This window comes from Lepus europaeus, chromosome X (genome assembly GCF_033115175.1).
Source record: "Lepus europaeus isolate LE1 chromosome X, mLepTim1.pri, whole genome shotgun sequence".
In the NCBI taxonomy this organism is placed as follows: domain Eukaryota; kingdom Metazoa; phylum Chordata; class Mammalia; order Lagomorpha; family Leporidae; genus Lepus; species Lepus europaeus.
The window spans coordinates 84660171-84674806 of record NC_084850.1 but is presented as its reverse complement, the minus strand read 5'-3'; the positions used below and the strand labels follow the sequence as shown (position 1 = coordinate 84674806).

Here is a 14636-nt window from a genome sequence, read left to right as displayed (position 1 = left end):
ATGGCACAGCTTCCAGAGCCAGAAGGGCGGCTCCCTGGGAGACTGCGTGGTGCTGGGGCTGCCAGGGAGTTCCAGGGGCGAGGCTCTCGGGGCATGCAGAGCAGGCCCAAGCAGAGGGAGGAATGTGGATGTGGGGGCAAGGCAGGCTGCGTGGGTGAAAGGGGATGCCGCATTCCAGCCTCACAGGCCCGAGAAGGAGGCCTCTGTGGTCTCGGACCAGGACGAGTCTCGGCGGAAAGAGGATGGCTGCTGCCTTTGGAGCGCTCTCTGGCCGGGGCAGCCCAGGCGCACCAACAGCATCCACATCCGCTCTCGGAACTTGATGCCCACAAAGGCATAGAGCAGTGGGTTGAGGCAGCAGTGCATATAGCCCAGGCCTGAGGTGACCGACTTGGCCACATCCACATGGCTTTCTCGGCCGCAGTGGCGGGCCAAGGCCCCCAGGTCCATGAGGGTGTCCACCAGCACCACCAGGTAGTAGGGCGTCCAGCAGAGGGCAAAGGCCACCACTACCACCACCACCAGCCTCATGGCCCGCAGGCGCCTCTGGCCCCTGGAGAGCAGCAGCACAGCCAGGATGCGGGCATAGCAGTAGGCCATGACCAGCAGGGGCAGCAGGAAGCCAGCCACCAGCTGCAGGAGGCGCAGAGCCGTGCGGCCCACCTGCGGGAAGCTATACTGGCAGTGGGTGGCTTTGAGCCGCTCGTCGTGGTGAGCCGACAGGAAGATGAAGTCCGGGAGGGCAAAGAGCAGACAGAGCCCCCACACGACCACACAGGTGAGGGCCACACGGGCCCGGGGGCCCCGGCGGTAGAGCTGTGTGGCGTGCACTATGCTCAGGTAACGGTCAAAGCTGATGCAGGCCAGCAGGAGGGCCCCGGCGTAGAAGTTGATGTTGAAGAGGGCGCCGGCCACTTTGCAGAGGCCCGAGCCAAAGACCCACTGGATGGCAGCGTCCACTGCCCAGAGCGGGAGAGTCACCACCAGCAGGGCGTCAGCCACGGCCAGGTGGAGCAGGAAGGTGTCGGTGCTGCTCAGGGCCGCGCGCTGGCTCAGCAGCACGGCGGCCACGGCGCCGTTGCCTAGCAGCCCCAGCAGAAAGAGGAGGCTGTAGAGGACCGGCAGGAAGGCACGGTCGAAGTTCAGGCTCAAGTCCTGCGGGCAGGGTGGGGAGGTGCAGCAGGAGTCGCTCTCGTTTTCTCCATAGTCTCCGTACGCAGAGCTACAGTTTTCCAGGAGCATGGCAAAGTCTGAGGCATCCAGCACCTGGCGTCCGCTCACCTGCCGAGGGAGGGGAGAGCCCGCGTGTTTGCCCGTGTCCTAGGCTGAGCGGCTTGCTCTCAGAGCAGCGGCCCCTGCCCCCAGGCTCCAGGGAGCCTCCTCATCGGCCTCGCCCTTCTGCCAGGGCCACGCCTCCTGAACCCCAGTCGCCAGACTGGGCTCTGGGGGTGGTGACCGCTTTGTCTCAAAGGCTGTCTCTCGCACCCTTGTGGGCGTGGGGGTCTTGGGCAGGAGGAAGAGCCTCCCTCTGGGGCCCCGAGCTCTCCAGCTGCAGGGCCACGCCTAGTTCAGCCACCTTCCTCGGCATTTACTTCTTCCCTGTCCCCTCTTCCTACACTGGCCCTCCTCTTCTCTCCGCTGTCGTCGTCTGGGGACGCCAGCTTCCTGCCAACTGTGGGGCCTCTCTATAAATCAATGTAGCCCCCCCATCACTGCCAGCTCTGCTTTCTGCCTCCTTCTACTCCTTCCCTGCACTGAGGTTCGCGCCCCATTTAGCTGCCCACTGGGGGCTCCCCCAGCAGGCTCGAGGAGGAATCTTTTTTGCCCCCTCACCCCTGCCCCCAACCACCCTGGGAGCTGCAGGCTTCCCCAGTGCCAATTCAATCTACTATGCAATAGTCAACGGTGCAAGCCAGGGCTAGAGGGAGCCTTGGAGGTCCCTGTAATTCAGCCAGAATCCCCAGCAAGTTTTCAGATGAGACACCGCAAGCCAGATAGGGGAAGGGACTCGCCCATGGTCAGTGGCCAATCTGGGGTCCCAGTTCCCTGTTTAGTGCTCCTATCATAACCCTGCAGCCTTTAGCAGCCCACCCAGCCCTTGGCTGCTGCTGGGCCGGAGGCCAGCCCTGGTGTAACCTAGTACCCTGGCTGTCCACTAGGAGCTGTGTCCTGGCCAGGCTAGCCAGCAGCACTTACCTCCGAGACCATGGCTCCCTGCTGCTCCGGCTGCTGGGCTGTGTGCTGCCTGCCCCTCTGCTTTGGTGCTTGTGGTTGGGAACCTGCGCAGCACAGAGGAAGTGAGGTTTTCACGCGGTTCTCTCGGCAGCAGCCTCTTCCAGGGGGTTATCTGCTCCAGACTTCCTCAGCCCACAGACCACACAATTCCCATCGCAGCCACTCCAGGGGTCAGGCAGAGCCACTTTGGATGAGCCGGCCATGCGCCTGGGACCAGAAAGGCCAGGTCCTCGGGCAGGGCACAGGGTGGTGGGCGGGGATAGGTCTTTGGTGGTGGTGGTGGTGGTGGGGAGATCTGAAGGAGAAGCAACCGAGCTGGGAGGGAAAGGCAGCCCTGCTGCCAGGGGCAAGAATTGTTTCTCTAGTCCTGGTGTGGTCAGTGCTCCATAAATGAGAACTTGGGTTCCTCTGTGCGGGGCTGGAGTTGATCCTTGCTTGTTGGTAAAGCCTGCATCGTGCAACGGGTTCTGTCTGTAGAAGAGATTGCTCTTCTTTCCAAATTAAAGTAGTTCAAAGAAATCTATCATAGGAAGTCTAGTTCTTCATCATCCCTCCTCCCCATTAATCAACCGGCCAGCATCGGGGGGGGGGTGTGTGTGGAAAGGAAAGGGAACCTACTGAGTAATGAACTTGCTCTGTGCTAGACGTTGCTTTAAGTGCTTTGTCTGACACTGCCTCATTCCAGCCACACGAATCCCTTGTGAGCTGTCCCCGTGGGTGACTGAGAAAGGGGAGAGAGGCCGTCAGCAGCTGCAGGGAGGGAGTGAGAGTGGACGCTGGGCTGGATTCCGTGGCTGTCTGGCTCTCCTCTTACCACTCATTAAGCTACCTTTGGTTTCTTTCAGATCACCTGCTATGGTCATGTAGCTAAAACCAAATGAGCCACAGCTACATGTCTGACCAGGCATGTATCTAGAAAACTCAGTGAGCACGTGGTGGAAGAGGCGGGTTTACAAAGTGTCGCGGGGAGGTTGACACCACCTAGGAGAATTCTAAAAACTGCCACAAACAACAATACCGTGTTGTCTTGGATACGGCTGTTTGTTCTCAACATTTCAAACAGAGACTGAAGACAGCACGAGTTCACAGAGCAGGCGCCTCCGGGGATACAGAGGAGTAGGTAGGGACCTTGAGATTGGTGGCGTTGGTCCAGGCCATTAGTCCCTGCAAGGCAGAGTAGCAGAACAGTTATCTTTCCCATGTCCCCTTGGCACCCGCCTTAGCTCTTCTCTCTTCCCCCTCTTGCCCCGTTCTCATTATCAGCTGGCAAGCCACCTCCTCCTAACTTGCCTCTCTCTAACAGTTTTTTTCCACTTTCCCTCTCTCCTCTCGGTGGAAAAGGACAGAGAGAGGGAGGGAGGAGGAGACAGAGGCCGATGTGAACCTGTGCTCTTGGGGCCCAGGCCGTTTCCAGCTAAGGCTGGTCTACCAGAGTTCACTTTTAGGACACGATCTGCACACGCACTTTCCTGGCCTTGAGGCCCTACCCCTCCCTCTTTAGACAGCTGTGACTGCTTGCTGTGGAGTAGCTTGTCACCTGCAGAGTTTGGGCCAGAGGGAACTGACAGCCCGGAAGAGGTCAGCAGCAGTGCACGTGGAAGGGAGTAGGAGAATTCTGGAAGCCAGGCCAGTTGGGGTGACCGGGACTTGGCAAGTGACTGCTTGTGGGGGTAGAAAGGGGACAGGAGGTGGGACCACAATTTCCCCATGTGGGTTGATAAAGAAGTTTGAGTTCCTGGGGCTTCAGCAAATGACACAAAGTGACCACAAAAAGCTGTATTTGTTCAATCAAAGCACTGTTGTATTCTGCAACTGTGCCCTTCATCCTCTTTTTTGGCATTCGGGAGACATTTTCTTTATGGAAGAAATGATGGTGAAAATAGATGGTAGTTTCGGAAATATCTTGTGTTGGTGGAAGTTGACAAGCCGACATGGCTTTTCCAAACACAGGAGAGTACTTCCAAAAGTTCATGGAAAATGGGATCAAAAGACCAGTTTCGCCGGTGCTGCGGCTCACTAGGTTAATCCTCCGCCTGCGGCGCCGGCACCCCGGGTTCTAGTCCCGGTTGGGGTGCTGGATTCTGTCCCGGTTATTCCTCTTCCAGTCCAGCTCTCTGCTGTGGCCCGGGAAGGCAGTGGAGGATGGCCCAGGTCCTTGGGCCCTGCACCCGCATGGGAGACCAGGAGGAAGCACCTGGCTCCTGGCTTTGGCTTGGCGCAGCATGCTGGAGACAACACACTGGCCATAGCGGCCACTTGGGGGATGAACCAATGGAAAAAGGAAAACCTTTCTCTCTGTCTCTCCCTCTCTCTCTCTCTAACTCTGCCTGTCAAAAAATAAAGAATAAAAATTAAAAAATAAAAAAGACTTTTTTTGGGGTGAAAAGTTCTAAATTGCATGCGTGGCCTTTTCTGAACATGCATTTCCACGAACTTTTGGAAGGTCCCGCTGCTGCAATGTTACTTGGCCCATGTGAAATAGAAAAGAGAAGAGGTAAAGCTGTGGAGTCCCAGCATCCTGATTCCAAGGCTGGCTCCTGATAGGCCAGCCTGGACTGCCTCGCTGCCCCCAGAGGACTCTTGTGACCGTGATGCACAGGGAACAATGCTGACCTTGTCTGGGCTCTCCCCTGTTGGAGCCGTGTCCCAGCTAAGAGCCGCCGGGAGCCTTTCACGTCGGGAGCCTACGAGAGAGCGTGGTGTTTTGTGACACGTGTTGGCGTGAACTTGGCCAGAGGGCTGGTCCTTCCAGAAAGGCCACATCTTGCCTTAGTTGTTGTTGTTGTTGGTGGTGGTGGTAGGGGGCGGCTGGGTGGGGTGTGCCGAAAGAGGTTTCTCCAGTCCTAGCCGAATTCTTTGGTTACCCAGCTGAGTAATCCTGGGCAGATCATTTCTCACCTTAGATAGGGTTGCTCTGTGGATTGCAAAAGATACGTGTCGAAAGTATTTGGCACAGCGCAGGAGCAACAGTCTCCGCCCCCTGCAGGGAGTTTCTAAGCCAATCCCCTCCCAAGCCCTGCAGTGGCAGGTCTGTGGCTGGCTTCCTTTGTCTTTCATGGCTAAGAAGCCTTGGAAGAGTCTCGTGTGGTGGGGCTGAGCCAGGCCCTTACCCAGCCCTCTCGTATGGTCTTTTCTGGTGCCAAGCAGCCTTCAGGCCGGGTCTGAGCCAGGCCCAGCCTGGCTGGGGACAGCCGCCTAGCCAGGGGCTCAACCCTGCTGTCTAACCCCTGTGCCCTGTGCTCGGGCCCTCCAGAGCAGCCAGCAGGGAAGCCTGAGGAGGAAGTTAGTCAGAGCGAAGCTGCTCGGGGCCCCACCTGTGGTCAAGGTGTGAAATGTGCACCTGGCTCTTCTTGGCCACCCCTCCCCACGTTATTTTTCATTCTTTCACACCTCTGGGCTGTGGTCTGGGGAGATGGCAGGCTCAGAGGGCTGAGCCCGGAGCCAGGTTCCTTCACAGGAAGGAGGGCCCCTCCAGCTGTCTGCCGGACCAGCCAGCTGGGGCACAAGGGCCATTTCCTCCTCCTCCCTCCCCTCTCCTGCACAGCCCCTGCACTGGCTGCCAGGAGAGCAGGCTCAGAACAGAGCTTTCGCTGGGGCTGAGCCTGGCTTACTTGCAATTAGGAAGAGTCACAGCCCCACACAGGGGCATGCATCTGGCTTGGCTTCCTTTTGCTGGCCTTGAGCTGCCCAGGGCAAGGAGAGCTCAAGTCACAGGGAGGCCCCGGGCACTGGGGACTGCCCGCTTCACTGCCTGATGTTCCTATTTCCTGCAGTTCCAAGTCCTCCTAGGAGGGAGGGAGGGAGAGAGAGAGAGACAGAGACAGAGAGAGACAGAGAGAGAGAGAGAGAGAATCGTCCATCCCCTGGTTCACTCCCCAATTAGCCGCAACAGCTGGAGCTGTACCTATCTGAAGCCAGGAGCTTTCTCCAGGTCTCCCACGCAGGTGCAGGGGCCCAAGGACTTGGGCCATCTTCTACTACTTTCCCAGGACATAGCAGAGAGCTGGATCGGAGGTGGAGCAGCCGGGACTCAAACCAGCGCCCATATGGGATGCTGCACTGCAGGCCACGGCTTTATCTGCTAAGCCACAGCACTGGCCCCGGAAGCAAGCGCTTTCTAAGTGCTGGGGCCATGGTTGGGGCCTCAGGAGCCTCGGGTGGGGCCATGCAGTCTCGGCCTGGGGGGAACGCATTCCCAAGGCTGTGGGGACTTGCTCACGGGGGGACCAGGTGGGACCTCAGAGAGGAGATGAAGGTGGAGCTGGGTCTTCCAGGATTGTTGCTGCTGTTTTTCAGGCAGCAAAAGGACACAAAGGAATTCCTGCCCTGGGAACACCAGGGGCCATCACCAGGAAGTCAGGAAGAGCTTGTTCCTGCAGGTGTATTCAGAACAGAGTGAACTTGTGAGAGATGGAGGGTAGAGGTGGCTGGAGAGTAATTTCAACCCAAGGCCCATCACCAAGCACAATGACCTTCCTGCCAGCTTGTCCCCAGCAGTGCCGGGGAACAGTTAAAGAGAAGTGGCTTCCATTCTGCAAGCCCTCCCTGCCATACACATGATCTCCTTTAGTCCTTTCATTGGCTCCTCCCTCCCCATCCCCCATCAACCCTACCCCCCGACCCCGGCCACTGAGGCAGAGGTTACTGTCCAAGGTTAGCAGGGAGGCTTTGTCAGAACATTCCTATCCAGGTTGCTTTCTGGGCCAGGTCAAAGCCAGGAGCCCGGAACTCCATCTGGGTCTTCTGTGTGGGTGGCAGGGGCCCGGGCACTTGGGCCATCAACTTCTTCCTTTACAGGTGCATTAGTGTGAAGCTGGATTAGAAGTGGAGCAGCCAGGACTCACACAGATGCTCCAATATGTGCTGTTGGCGTCACAAGCAGCAGCTTAACCTGCTGTGCTACAATACTGGTCCCATAATCTCTTTACTTCTTTCTTTCCCTCCTTCTTTTCTCTTTTTAAAAAAGATTTATGGGGTCCAGCATTGTGGCTTAGTGGGTAAAGCTGCCACCTGCGATACTGGCATCCCATGTGGGTGCTGGTTGAAGTCCAGGCTGCTCCACTTCTGATCTAGCTCCCTGCTATGGCCTGGGAAAGCAGTGGAGGATGGCCCAAGTGCTTGGGCCCCTGCACCCATGTGGGAGACCTGGAAGAAGTTCCTGGCTCCTGGCTTTGGCCTGTCCCAGCCCTGGCTGTTGCAGCCATTTGAGGATTGAACCAGTGGATGGAAGACTCTCTCTCTCTCTCTCTCTCTCTCTGTGTGTGTGTGTGTGTCTCTCTTTTGAAGATTTATTTACTTTATTTGAAAATCAGACATATATATATATATATATATATATATATATATAGAGAGAGAGAGAGAGAGAGAGAGAGGAGATCTTCAGTCCTCTGGTTCACTCTCCAGTGGCTGCAACAAGCAGGTCCAGGCCAAAGCCAGGAGCCAGGAACTCCATCCGGGTCTCATGTAGGTGGCAGGAGCCCAAGTACTTGGGCTATCTTCCGCTACTTTCCCAGGTGCATTAGCAGGGAGCTGGATCAGAAGTGGAGCAGCCTGGACTCTAACTGGTGCTCTGATATGGGACGCTGGTGTTGCAGGCAGTGGCTTAACCCTCTATGCCACAGCACCAGCCCCACATAGGTTGCTTTCTAATATGCAACACTGACTGCTATAGTATAGGAGACTCCTGCCACCGCCCCTCCCGACATACTACTGTCAGTCTTTCAGCAGTCACACCTGATTCCTCATGTAACCCTACTCAGGCATTCTCCTGCTTGGGCTGGTGCTATAGAGGAGGCTTTGTTACCATTTGCTTCTTGCATTCCCTTGGATTGCCCCATAGAGTAATAAGAAGAGCTGACATTTGTGAGGGGTCTTTAAAAAGTTCATGAGAAATGTCTTTATGAAAAAAAAAACTGTGAATTCCAAAAATTTTTGTGCCACAGTAAACTCTTTTTGGAAAGGATTTATTTTATTTGGAATGCAGAGTTAGGGGAGAGTGAGACAGAGAGAGAGAAAGAGGAAGAGGGAGAGAGGGAGGGAGAGAGAGAATATCTTCCATCTGCTTGTTCACTCCCCAGATGATTACAATACCTGGGCATGGGCCAGGCTGAAGCCAGGAGCCTGAGCTCCATCTAAGTCTCCCATGTGGGTGCACATTGAGCCTTCTTGACTGCTTTCCCAGACTCATTAGCAGAGAGCTGGATTGGAAGTGGAGCAGCCAGGACTCAAACTGGTGCTCATATAGGATGCTAGCATTGCAGGTTGTGGCTTAACCTGCTGTACCACAATTCCATTCACCAAAGTAAACTTTAAAATAATTTTTAGAAAACATTTTATTTATGGAGCTGGTGTGGTGCAGTGGGTCAAACCATATGGAGTGGTGACGCCAGTATACCATTTCAAAGTATTGCTTTGAGTCCCAGCTGCTCTGGTTTGGATCCAACTGTAGGGAAGGAAGCAGATGATCGTGCAGGTGTTTGGACCCCTGCCACCCACATGGAGGACCAGGGTAGAGTTTCTGGCTTCTGGCTTCAGCCTAGCCCAGACCCGGCTGTTGAGGACAACTGGGGAGTGAACCAGCAGATGGAAGACTTCTCTGTCTCTTGCATTCCAAAATAAGTAAATAAATCTGTAAAGATTTAAAAAATTATTGATTATTTATTTAAAAAGAGTTACAAGGGGTGGGGGGAGAGACAGAAAGAGATTATCCATCTGCTGGTTCACTCTTCAAATGGCCATGACAGTTGGGGCTGGGCTAGGCCAATGTCAGGAGCCAGGCACTTTGTCCAGGTCCCCCACGTGGGTACAGGGGCCCAGGAGCGTAGCTAATTCAGGGCAACACTAATTCTATAGGCTAGAGCTGATATTGGCGCCACTATGCTTCTCCAATCAGTTTGAAGTTCACGTATGTTACGGCAGCTTTTCAGGTGGGTCTGGGCCACACCTGGGAGCAGTTTACCTGGTTGGCAGAAGGTGGGGGTGGGGGGAATGTGCCCGGGGCTCCCACTGCCTGCCAGCAGTCAGGCTAACCTTCTGCATGGGCTAGGCAGGCAGACTCACGGGATCACCCACACTAGCTGCATTAGCAGGGAGCTGCATCAGGAAGAGCAGCTGGAACTCAAACCGGCTCTGATACGGGGAGCTGACATTGCAGATGGTGATTTTTTAAAAAGATTTCTTTATTTATTTGAAAATCAGAGTTACACATAGAGAGAAGGAGAGGCAGAGAGAGAGGTCTTGCATCCTCCGGCTCACTCCCTAGATGGCCGCAATTGCTAGAGCAGCACTGATCCAAAGCCAGGAGCCAGGAGCTTCTTCCAGGTCACAGGGGCCCAAGCACTTAGGCCGTCTTCTACTGCTTTCCCAGGCCACAGTAGAGAGCTGGATTGGAAGTGGAGCAGCCGGGACTCGAACTGCTGCCCATATGGAATGCCTGCACTGCAGGCGGTGGCTTTACCCACTACACCACAGTGCCGGCCCCTGCAGATGGTGATTTAACCCGCTATGCTACAGTGTCAGCTCCTAAATTTTTATTTTCACTTTCATTTGAAAGGAAGAGAGATAGCCAGATCTTCCACCCTCTGGTTCACTCCTCAAATGCTCACAACAGACAGGACTGGGCCAGGCTGAAACCAGGAGCCAGGGACTCAGTCTGGGTCTCTGACATGGGTAGCAGAGACTCAACTACTTGAGCCATTACATACTGCCTCTTGGGATGTGCATCAGCAGGAAGCTGGAATCAGCAGCCAGGAGTCAAGCACCAAACCTAGGCACAGTGGTATGTGATGTGGACATCCCAAGCAGTGTTTTAATTGCTGTGCCAAATATCCACCCCAATGTTCTGCATTTTTCTTTATTTTTTTAAAGATTTATTTTATTTACTTTAAAGAGTTACACAGAGAGAAGGAGATACAGAGAGAGAGAGAGGTCTTCCATCCACTGGTTTACTCCCCAGATGACCACAACGGCCGGAGCTGCGCTGATCTGAAGCCAGGAGCCAGGAGCTTCTTCTGGGTCTTCCACGCAGATGCAGGGTCCAAGGACTTGGGCCATCTTCTACTGCTTTCCCAGCCATAGCAGAGAGCTGGATTGGAAGTGGAGCAGCCAGGACTCGAACTGGTACCCATATTGGATACCAGTGCTGCAGGCTGGGTCTTTAAGCTGCTGTGCCACAGCACTGGCCCTTCTGCTTTTTTATTTTATTTTATTTTAAATGATTTTCCTTACTTTTTGTTTTTTAAAAAAAGATTTACTTATTTATTTATTTGAAAGAGTTACACAGAGAGAGGAGGCGCAGAGAGAGAGAGAGAGAGAGAGAGACGGAGGTCTTCCATCCGCTGGTTTACTCCCCAGTTGGCTGCAACGGCTGGAGCTGCACAGGAGCCAGGAGCTTCTTCCAGGTCTCCCACGTGGGTACAGGGGCCCAAGGACTTGGGTCATCTTCTACTGTTTTCCCAGGCCATAGCAGAGAGCTGGATGGGATGTGGAACAGCTGGGACTCGAACCAGCGCCCATATGGGATGCCGGTGCTTCAGGCCAGGGCTTTAACCCGCTGTGCCACAGTGCCGGCCCCAATGCTTTTTTATTTTAATAGTGGCCATCCCCTTGTGTACGAGTAGATATCTCATTGTGCTTTCGAGTTGTATTTCCTGATTATTAGTGTCCCAAACACCTGTCTCCCAACTTATTTTTAATTCCATTTTCATGAATCTTTGAACTGCCCTCATTTTGATGTCTTAACTATGCAGATGCTGTTCTTAGTATTTTATTGGGATGAATTCATTTAATACCTGTGACCAGGGAGTAACTCTGAGGTTGTTAGTATTATTCTCTCCCCCATTTTACAGATGATAGAAACACAGAAAGGTTAAGGCACTTGCTCAAAATCACACAGCTGCTAAGTGGCAGAGACACTCAAGTCTGTATCACTTGCAGTATGATGCTTTTTAGTTAAGGGACTGGGATCAAGTCCAGAGAAGATGCCCTTGGCCTTATCTGTAATGATTTGCAGAGAGGCTGCATTCATGTATTAGCTGTGTGATTACATAGTCATCATAGAGGAGAGTAAGATAAAGCCCAAATATTGAGGGCAGTTGGTGGACTTTGACTATGGTCTGGAGATTAGATAAGAATCTGCATCCCTGCTAGTTTGCTAATTTTGATGATGTTAGAAGATGTCCTTGTTTGTAGGAAGCATGCGTTGAGGTATGTAGTAGTACAAGGCTCTCAGGTCTGTAGGTCAGTGTCACAGGACCTGGAACCCAAATGCGAAGAGCTAGAGGATAAAGCACGTGGGATGGCAGCAAGCTGGAAAGGGGTGGCACGGGGCAAGGGTTGAAAGGAGCCAAGGGAGTGTGTACTGTTCTTGTATCTTTTCCGTAAGTTTGAAATCATATCAAAATAAAAGTTACCCAGAGTCTCCCTCATCCAGAATGTGTTGGGAGTCAGTGCTATTCCAAGGATCAGTTTGGAAGCCTTGTAAGAAAGAGACAGGGCCAGAACTGCTTAGGAACAGATGTTCCCTGGAGGAGGCTGCTGTCTCATCCCAGGGAAGGCAGGGCCCACTCCCTCAGTTCACTCCTCGCCTCTTCTTCCTGCAGCCTCACTTTGTCTTTCAAGACTCTGGGGCTTCTTCCCTTTGCCCCCTGTCTAGCTACCTGCAGCCTCCCAGCCCGGAGCTCCTCTCAACTTCCCCTGCAGCCTTTGAACCAAGGAGGGAAAGAGCTGCCTGCCCACCAGCTAGAAGGCATCAGCAGCCCAAGGACTCCTTCTCCAAGCCACCAGCACCTCTTGCAGAATACAGACTAGGGTTACGTATCATGGTGCATCCCATTTTTGAGTGCCTGATTTGAGTCCCAGCTACTCCCGTCTGTGGAGCTATCTCCTTGCTAATGTGCCTGGGAAGCTGCAGATTGTGGCTCAAGTGGTTGGGTTCCTGCCACCCATATGGGAGACCCGGATGGAGTTCCAGGCTCTTGGCTTTAGCCTGACCTGGTCCTGACTGTTGGCATTTAAGGGAGTGAGCCAATGAATAGAAAATCTCTCTTTCTCTCTCTGTTACTCTGCATTTCAAATAGATAAATCAGTCTTTATTTATTTTTAAGGATTTATTTATTTATTTTGAAAATCAGAGTTACAGAGAGCGAGAGACAGAGAGAAAGAGATCTTCCATCTGTTGGTTCACTCCCCACATGGTCACAATGGCCAGGGCTGGACCAGGCTGATGCCAGGAGCCTGGAACTCTAACCGGGTCTCCCACATGAGTGGCAGGGGCCAAAGCACTTGCTCCATCTTCCACTTCTTTCCCAGGCCATTGGAGGGCAGCTGGGTTGGAAGTAGAGTAACCAGGACAGGAGCCAGCATCCATATAGGATGCTGGATGGCTGGCAGAGGTTTTACCTGCTACGCTACAATGCTGGACCCAGTACATCAGTCATTCTTTCTTCTCCTGGCTGAGTAGAAGAGATTGGGGCTTGTGTCCTTCAGAGGGTATCACCAGCTGAGAGCCTGAAGTTCTTTTTTCTGAACTACAGTTGGTCTGCAGAGTAGGGAAGAGTCGCCTGCCAGGGAGGCTGCCCTCCCTGAGGAGCAGGGAGTCTGGCCTTGGGTTCTTGGCTGTTGCTGGGCTTCCATGTAGAGGAAAAGACACACTCTGCAAGCCATGGTGCCTTCCCCAAAAAGGTATCCCATTGAGTAAAGACTGCAAAGCATTGTCACTCCCTGGGTCCTTATCTTGTAAAATACCCAGTGGGGCTTTTTAAAAACATTTTTAAAAAGATTATTTACTTATTTGAAAGGTGGAGTTACAGAGGCAGAGGCAGAGAGAGAGGTCTTCCATCCGCTGGTGCACTCCCCAATTGGCTGCAATGGCTGGGGCTGGGCTGGTCTGAAGTCAGGAGCAAGTTTCTTCCAGGTTTCCCAGGTGGGTGCAGGGGCCCAAGGACTTGGACCATCTTCTATTGCTTTCCCAGGCCATAGCAGAGAGCAGGATCGGAGTGGAGCAGCTGGGACTCGAATCGGCACCCATATGGGATGCCGGCGCTTGAGGTCAGGGCTTTATCTGCTACACCACAGCACCAGCTCCCTAAATTTTTTTTACAAGTTGTCTTTATTTTAATTAAAGAGGGTTGGAAACATAAAAACAGCACATTTTCCTTGCAGAAAATTACCCTATTTAAACTGCTGTTTGGTATTAAACTGCATTTTAGGCAATTTTCTAACATTGAGTGAAAGGTTGCATTTTGATTTTTTTTCCACATTGGTGCTATTATGATTTGCATTCAAAATATCAAAGCTATTGAGCTCATGGATTTTTTTGTTAGTAATTAAAAGAATCACACACAAAATAACTACAATTAGGTTAATTCATCAAAAGTGACTCTTTCACAGACCAAACATCCATCAAAACCGCCCACCTCCTTCAGAAACAAGCAAATGATCTTTCCATTTTTTTAAAAGATTTATTTGAAAGGCGGAGTTGCAGAAAGGCAAAGGCAGGGAGAGAGAGAGAGAGAGAGAGAGAGAGAGAGAGAGAGAGGTTTTCCATCCTCTGGTTCACTCTCCAGATGACTGCATTGGCCAGAGCTGCGCCGATCCCAAGCCAGAAGCCAGGAGCTTCCTCTGGGTCTCCCATGTTGAGCCATCTTCTACTGTTTTCCCAGGCCATAGCAGAGAGCTGGATCAGAAGAGGAGCAGCTGGGACTTGAAACGGTGCCCATATGGGATGCCAGCACCATGGGTGGAAGCTTAGCTTACTATGTCACAGTGCTGGCCACAAGAGCATGTCATTTTGTAACCCTAAAGGTGTCTCAAAAGCTCGTCATTGATGAGGACCGTAATATTGTGATTCCCCGAGCAGCCCCCCTCCTGAGCTTGCACCCATTGGCCCGCGGTGCTGGGCTGTGGCAGTGAGCTCAGCTGGCTGGCAGTCGAGCAAGGCTGTGTCCTGCCATCATAGGTGTCCATAGGAAGTTACTGTAGCATGGAGCTTGAAAAACATGCCTTTGATGGGAGCCTAAACCTGTAGTTGCTGAACACGAAAGGACAGCCAGCTATGGGGTCTCTGTCTCTCACTGCCTTGCGGAATGGAGGCGTGGCTACCTGGATCGCTGCAATCATCACCTAAAGGGCCACCCCTTTGCCAGAGGCAGGTGACTGCCAAGTGGGGAGCGTGGCTGTGCTTGACCAGAGTTGGGGCTTTGTTGATACAGCTGTTTGCCTCCTAGTGGGGCTTTTTTTAAATTTTATTTTTTTTTAATTTTTATTTTTTTAAAAACTTTTATTTAATGAATATAAATTTCCAAAGTACAGCTTATGGATTACAATGGCTTCCCCCCCATAACTTCCCTCCCACCCGCAACCCTCCCCTTTCCCGCTACCTCTCCCCTTCCATTCACATCAAG

The 14636-nt window shown here is 53.0% G+C and overlaps 1 protein-coding gene across 1 annotated transcript; it reads right to left on the bottom strand.

The window, feature by feature from the left end:
* Positions 1–180: 180 nt before the first annotated feature.
* Positions 181–2208, bottom strand: CXCR3 (C-X-C motif chemokine receptor 3). The gene is made up of 2 exons (XM_062183084.1): positions 2197–2208; positions 181–1320 (listed from the first exon to the last, which is right to left on the bottom strand). The coding sequence occupies exons 1-2, from the start codon at positions 2206–2208 to the stop codon at positions 181–183; spliced, it is 1152 nt and encodes a 383-aa protein (XP_062039068.1).
* Between the last annotated feature and the right edge of the window lie 12428 nt (positions 2209–14636).